The sequence below is a fragment of the Electrophorus electricus genome, chromosome 7 (genome assembly GCF_013358815.1).
Source record: "Electrophorus electricus isolate fEleEle1 chromosome 7, fEleEle1.pri, whole genome shotgun sequence".
NCBI lineage: Eukaryota > Metazoa > Chordata > Actinopteri > Gymnotiformes > Gymnotidae > Electrophorus > Electrophorus electricus.
Genome location: NC_049541.1, coordinates 19,899,765 through 19,907,264, shown reverse-complemented (window position 1 = coordinate 19,907,264; position 7,500 = coordinate 19,899,765). Strand labels below are relative to the sequence as shown.

Here is a 7,500-nt window from a genome sequence, read left to right as displayed (position 1 = left end):
AAGTACAACGGAAATAAGGTAAAATATCTCAGGGAATTGGACTTAGATTAAATGCTCTTATTCAACGCGTGAACGGTTGTTTTGGTTTTAAATGCTCGTCGTCGTCCCCCCCCCCCTCGCAGCCGCACGGTACCGGTGGCCCTGCCAAGTCAGTTTGAAAAGATCAGACAAAGGCAGCAGGAAGCGCCTCGGCTCGGCAATGCGTGCGAGCGCAGCGCCAAACCAAACCCCTCTGTCTTTCTCTCTCTGCTAGCGGTCTGAACAAACCATCCAGACTGCTCACCGTTTCCTCTCGCTAGCGTTTTTAAGGTGGTTTCAGAGACCTTTTGAAAATGCACGACCGTCTGGATCCTCGGGCAGAGCGACGGCGATCATCTCGACGCGGCACGGGCGGCGCTGTGTGAGCGCGCCCGCGTTTGCTCGGCGCGGCGCGTGTGTGTCGGAACAAGCTTTTTTCGGCTTTTTGCATTCAAATCCTACTGCGCAACCAGACGGATCACGTGGGACTTGGAAGTTGATCGATCTACACAGTTCAATGTAAAAAAGAAAAGCAACAGAAGGTTTGAAGAATCACCTTTTCTTTTTGAGGAAAAGGACCGGACTTGGCGCTGAAAGAAGCACGTCGGTGGGTTTACCGAGGTATTTTTTTACGCGTACGTAAGATGGAGACGCACATCTCGTGCCTCTTCCCGGAGATTTTAGCCATGATTTTCAGCTACTTGGACGTAAGGGACAAAGGCAGGGTGGCCCAAGTGTGCACGGCATGGAGGGACGCGTCTTATCACAAGTCCGTGTGGAGGGGGGTGGAAGCCAAACTGCATTTGAGGAGGGCCAACCCGTCCCTGTTCCCCAGCCTCCAGGCCCGGGGAATCAGGCGCGTGCAGATCCTCAGCCTGCGGCGAAGCCTCAGTTACGTGATCCAGGGGATGCCAAACATCGAGAGCCTGAACCTAAGCGGCTGCTATAACTTGACTGATAACGGCCTGGGGCATGCTTTCGTACAGGAAATACCCTCCCTGCGGGTTCTCAACCTAAGCCTTTGCAAACAGATCACGGACTCCAGCCTGGGCAGAATAGCCCAGTATTTGAAAAACTTGGAAGTACTGGAGCTGGGCGGCTGCAGCAACATCACAAATACCGGTTTGTTACTTATTGCATGGGGTTTGCACAGGCTGAAAAGTCTTAACCTTAGAAGTTGCCGGCATGTGTCTGACGTGGGTATCGGGCACTTAGCCGGTATGACCCGGAGCGCAGCGGAAGGCTGCCTCAATCTGGAATACCTGACGTTGCAGGACTGTCAGAAGTTGACTGACTTGTCCCTCAAGCACATCTCGAAAGGCTTGGCCAAGCTCAAAGTGCTCAATCTGAGTTTCTGCGGGGGCATCTCGGATGCCGGCATGATTCACCTGTCCCACATGGCCAGTCTCTGGAGCCTTAACCTGCGGTCGTGTGATAACATCAGCGACACGGGCATCATGCACCTCGCCATGGGCACCCTCAGGCTCTCCGGGCTGGACGTGTCCTTTTGTGACAAGGTCGGCGACCAGAGTCTGGCGTACATTGCCCAGGGACTGTACCAGCTCAAGTCGCTGTCGCTGTGCTCGTGCCACATAAGTGACGACGGCATCAACAGGATGGTGCGTCAGATGCACGAGCTACGGACGCTGAACATTGGGCAGTGCGTGCGGATTACAGACAAAGGGCTCGAGCTTATAGCGGACCATTTGACTCAGCTGACCGGTATTGATCTGTACGGATGTACGAAAATAACGAAAAGGGGACTGGAGAGGATAACGCAGCTCCCTTGCCTTAAAGTTTTGAACCTTGGCTTGTGGCAGATGACTGATAGTGAGAAGGTGCGGTGAAACTTGGTGGGCTCCAGTTGGGGGGGTACGCAGGGGAGGGGTCGGAGGAGGAGGTGGAGGTAGGCGGGGAGTTCGCACTATTCAAAAAAAAAAAATTACCGTTGTGGTTGGATTTCAAATTTATAAAACAGCATAAATCGAGACGCCTTTGTTCGCGAAAGATATATAAGCAGTATTTCATCTAAATCGTTTTATTAACCCATTATATCGGCCAGTGTGTGATCACTAAAAAAAAGTTTAATTCCTGACGAGTCGCAATATTAAACCTCCTCCTTCTCAAGTATCGCGCCTAAAACGTTTTGGCTACCTCGTAGATATATTTTAACTTGTATTCTTAAAAAGAAAGAAATGGAGATAAATTGTGCCTAGATAACTGTCCCCTCCCCCCATCTCGGTTTCGCTTAAGAAGAGCAGAAGCAGAAATGAGCCCTAACTACCTTTGTTAATTCTCCCGAAATGGCCAACAAAAGGCTGAAAGGCTGAAGTCTCCAAGCACACATTGGCTCAGCTCAGACTGAATCGAGTTTATGCAAAGACGGATAAATACTGGTTTGTATACAAAAGCTTTTATATTTTCATTCTGTTTAGTTTGGATTTTAGCTCAAGTTACAGGCCTCGAAGCCTTTAATTCAAGCTTTGAATAAGAGGTCCTCTCTGCTGATGTATTTATGCTTGTGTAAGCAGATATTGTTGAATTCATGGCTGTTATTCAGAGCACTGTACTTCAAATTGAAGTGAATTTTGCCCAGAAATGCCCCTTTCCAAACGAGTTCCCGTCAGTTGCTAATACTACAGTTTCATGGACGTTTCATTTTGCTTCCTCATAGACTACAGGTCACACCAAAATGATACATTTGTCCTCGTTAAACGATTAATGTTTACATTGACATAGAAGGACAACATCAAAACGAACAGTAATCAATGTTTGTCTCGGGTAATAAGCAAAAGCGTGCCGGGCCTATGTATGATGATGTATCGACCTGCAACATGTCCTGCTGAAAAGCTACTGTGTTTTAAATGTACTGTATGTATTTGTAAAAAGAATCTCAAATTGTTTTATATTCTTACAGTAAACATTAAAGTTGATATTTATATAATGAAAAGGGCGGCTTGGGATTTCGTTTAAACGTTTTAACCACGGCAAAGTGAAAAATCGGATTTGGCAGGGTTCATTTCTGCATTTGTGTCTATTGTAGCATTGTAATGAATCCTATGGCGAGCGTTATACAGTGACTCATGTGGCATGTCGCTTACAGATGTGAACAGGCATTTCTACAAATGGCGGAGGTTCATTAATGCTTAGCATTAATATGCATTAATGTGAATATTAATATGATATTGTGAATATTAATATGAAACACACCTGAGGCATGTGTATATAAAGTGCAACTGGAATGATTCGCAGACACGTTGCCTGCTGCTCCGTTTACAAGGCGCAACAAAATGGATGCTTCTCCTTAATTATGCTAATTAGTTTGCTTAAATAATCATTGACATACGTGCCTGCTCCGAGATTATGTAGGTGAAATCACTTTATACTAATCACGGCATATGAGCAGTTATTACAGCCCACTGTGGGTACGCACAGTACACGCGCGCGTTTGGGAGACAAGCGCCGACAGCTTTTGCATTTATTCTGTTTGAAGAAAGAAAAAGAAAAACCGTGCCGACATTTGCCATTGTTTCCCGAAGTTAAGGAGCCAGGTTTGCAGTTTTCTTCTTGTTGCTCAGTCACGCGTCCCAGATCTGAGAGATGGGGTTTGCCCCACGAGAGCTTTGCTCCCCCTAGAAAACAGCGGCAGCGCGCGACCCCCTTCCGAACGAGACACTTTTCAAACATTCCTCACCGCCCGCGAGCGTAGACCGCGGAGGGTCCACACGGGCTGGGGGGCATTTCCACCCACCGGGGAGAGAGAATTCAGAGCCTAAAGAGAACTGTGATCTCGCTTTTAAAAGCTTTGCTGGGTTTTTGGGGGCTTTTTCTGAGCTTATATTACTAGCCATTTCATACTGGATTGTTAGCATCCCAGTGGGATGTTCATACTGTCCTAATCTACGGCAGGTGATGTATTCATTTGATATACCTGTTTGGGTTTGTCTTATTTGAGCCATTGCTGCTTCTGCACTGCTGCTTGCATGTCGTTTCTTATCGTTACGTAAAGCTTTCAAAGTTAATGTCAGCTGACTGGGTTGGTTCACAGGGTGGAATGTGTTGTGCAGATGTTATATGAAGCTACAATTCTTTATTCACTGCAAAATAGGTTGTAAAAGAGCAGCATGACGGAGTACAGGGGCCATGACAAAAGAGTGGACATGTTATGCAATGGAGCAGTGAGGCTTTTATTCTGCAGCACCTGTGAGCGAAGGTGTCACTGGCTCACAGCGAGAGGCTTTGAAGTTTTAGCAGGATCCAGGCAGGGGCGAAGAGGGGACACGGCTCGGCCGTCAGAACAGTCGCCCGGTTGTGCCAACAGCCCCGGTTAAAAGATCTGGTTATTCTAATAGGAACTGCCTGTTGTTTGCATTAAAATCGAGTGGGCTGGGTGTGAGAGAGAGAGAGAGAGAGAGAGAGAGACAGAGAGAGAGAGAGAGAGAGAGAAGGTGCCTAGCCATTGCCAGCCAAAGAAACCAGGGAGGAATTTATGAGTCACCGTTTGACTCGACTCTGTGAAAAATGAGCGAGCCGCGCGAGAGGCCTGTGTGACTCCGGCGGACGGGCACACGGCTGGCCCAGCAAACACAGCGCGGCAGACATGTGCCATGGAGACAGCAAGTTTCCTGTGTCTGTGTTTGGCTTTACTCTGGAAATCTGCTCTGGTTTGGTTAGGCCTGGGAGTTGCAGATGTGAGAGATCAGTTTGTAGTTTGTGACTCAGTATATCAGATGTATATCAGACACCTTTGGGTAGAACACAGTCAGTGTCTGATCTATGTGAAACCCCTTTATCTGATGAGGACCTTTCATGAGGCAGAATTAGACTTAACAATTTGCCTGATTATTGGTGGTACAACAGGCAACAAGTATTCATTTGCTACGTGTTCAGAGTTTTTACTTTTCAACACTGCCACAAAACCATTTCAGGCATGGTAACTTATTGCGAAAGAAAATCTCACCAGAGTTTTCACATTTGTGTTTTCTCACAAATACACGGTAGTTCTCTCTGTTTCTCTGGCCCTGGCATTCGTCTGTATTTGTGTGCATGTGTGTGTACGTGTGCATGCACGTGCGTGCGTGTGTGAGGTGTGTGTGTGTCTGTGTGTGTGTGTGAGGTGTGTGTGTTTTGTGTGTGTGTCTGCGTGTGTGTGTTTTGTGTGTGTGAGGTGTGAGTTTGTGACTACTGAGGGGCCAGGTCACAGGCTGCTAGGTGGCAGCTTTCCTCTGTGAGGCTGTGGCAGAGTTTGACTGGTGTCATGTGACCTTGCTGGGTGTGTGAGGGCTTGGAGCCTGGAGGTCCAAGCTGTCTCTCTCCCCCATACCCCCCAATCACCCCCTCCCCCAGAGCGTGCGCGCGCGTGCACACACACACAGAGAAAGAGAAAAAGCCAAGCCATCAAAGCACCCTCAGCATAAACATGCACGCTCACACACGCACTGCACACGCGCTCACTCGCAGACAATCGCAAAACTCGGTTCATCGTGGGCGGTGAGCGTCCGTCTCATTGGTGACCCTGTCGAGGAGAGAGTCTCTGCTTCTCGTGCACATGCACGTAATCACGTTCACGTCGGATCTACTGCTTCATTTTCTTTCCTCTGTTTATTGTTGTTGTTTTTGAAAGCCCAGTACTTCTGCCAGCCTTGCACCAGTTTGGGCCATTGTGCTGTGTGTATTAAAGCGCGGGTGCATATGCACCGTAACACTACACCTGTGCAGCGCACAGGAGTCCCACATGCAAAAGACACTTAAGTGCTAGATTCAGAATTCCACAAAATAATAATGCCCCGTTTTTTTAAGGGAGGAAAAGACAACCCATATTTGGAAGCGTTTTGAGGGTTTTTCCAAAGCCGACGCATCTAACTTAATCCCTGGTTGAAGCGGACCTGCGGACTGACTAGAGCTACTGACACGGGCCGGGTAAAGCTGTCGCAACAGCAGCAGATATCATTTGGGAGTAGTGTTACTGCTCTTGAAAAGGAGTCTGACAGAGAGGAGGAGTCTTTTGTCACTCTCAGTATTATTTTCCTCATAGTTTATGATTACAGATATTGTTTTCATATCATTTAAAATATAAAAAAGTAATGGAAAAAGTCTTATTAATATCAGCTGATATTATTTATTTCGATCCTGTAAAAAGCTCTCTCTCTCTTTCTCTCTCTCTCTGTCTCCCTGGCTGCCTCTGTCTCACGCTGTGTCTCCTTCACCGAGTCTGTCTGTCTGTCTGTCTCTCTCTCGCTCTCTCTCTCTCTGTCTCACTTTCACCACTGGTCTGTGTTTATGAGATAGCAGAGATGAGTTGTGCAGAGAAGTCACCAGGGAAGATATGCAGAGCTTCACAGGCTACTAAGAGTTCATGCCAGACAGGAGTCCTTGCTGGACTGAGGCTGGTTTGCCACCAGTAGTCTCCCGATGAGGCAGACTACTGATGTAGAGTATGGCTAACACACTAGAAACAGATGGGATGTTCTGTGTAACTGATTACCTATAACGTCTAACTAAGGTCAGTGTGTGCCAGTGATTGTATAAGCACGATGACTGAGGGTACACAGGCTTTTGGGAAAACAGTTTTAAAATGCTGTATGTTTACATTTTCCACGTTTCCATCTGTGGAGTGAGGCATTTCCAGCAGGCATTGGTGTGTATGTGTGTGTTGCTGTATGTCTGCTTTGCTTTGCTCTGTCTTTACCATATCATATGTAAAAAGGCAGGAGCTAAGAAAGTTGTGTGTGTGTGTGTGTGTGTGTGTGTTTGGGGGTGAAAACTGCAGGATGCATGATGAGCTTGAAAGCACAAAAGGGCTTTTTCTGCGGGAGTGTCTGTGTGTTTAGTTACTAAGTGTGTGTGTGGGAGGTGGAGAGGGTGTGAGTGTGGTGTGTGGTGTTTCCGTGTCCACTCAGCCAGGGAAAGAGGGTGGAGAGAGGGCGAGTGAAAGGAAAAAAGGGGGGATGAGAGATGGATGACAGAGGGAGGCACACAGCTCCAGCTCGGTCTCTCCACCCAAACGCATTAGCCACTTCAGCACCTCCACCCATTCCACTACAACCGCAGCTGTCTCTGGCTCTGGACCGAGGATGCGCACTCCCTCACAGCCATTCACCGCTCACTATCATCTAACACCATAATGGAATATTTTTCACCTCGTCCACTGATATTTGGACACATTTTTAAGCATAAATTACTATACTATAGAATACTATACTATACTGCGATCAAAGTCTTGTTGTAGGGATCAAAAAGTGTCTTGGTTACATATAAGTGGAGCCATTGGTAATGTCTTAAAGAGGTGCTGTGTGTTACTACAACCGGATGGCACACACTTATATTCAGAACAATGCGTAAATCTTGAATTCACTCTCGGTGCTTTTGATAGGCAGATGCTAAATAAGTCTTTGAGAACACATTTGCATATTTTCTGAACTTTTGGCATATCGGCAAAATTGCCTCAAGGTATTTTAGAAAATTTTAATTCAAACTCAAGTG

The 7,500-nt window shown here is 47.1% G+C and overlaps 2 protein-coding genes across 2 annotated transcripts in view; one reads left to right on the top strand and one right to left on the bottom strand.

Moving 5' to 3' along the window:
- The window catches only part of wnt5b (wingless-type MMTV integration site family, member 5b), a 63,348-nt gene that overhangs the window by 24,311 nt on the left and 31,537 nt on the right, over positions 1-7,500 (bottom strand). The window lies entirely within an intron of this gene.
- On the top strand, positions 186-1,904 carry fbxl14b (F-box and leucine-rich repeat protein 14b). The gene has a single exon (XM_027021620.2). The coding sequence runs from the start codon at positions 663-665 to the stop codon at positions 1,863-1,865; it is 1,203 nt and encodes a 400-aa protein (XP_026877421.1). The 5' UTR covers positions 186-662; the 3' UTR covers positions 1,866-1,904.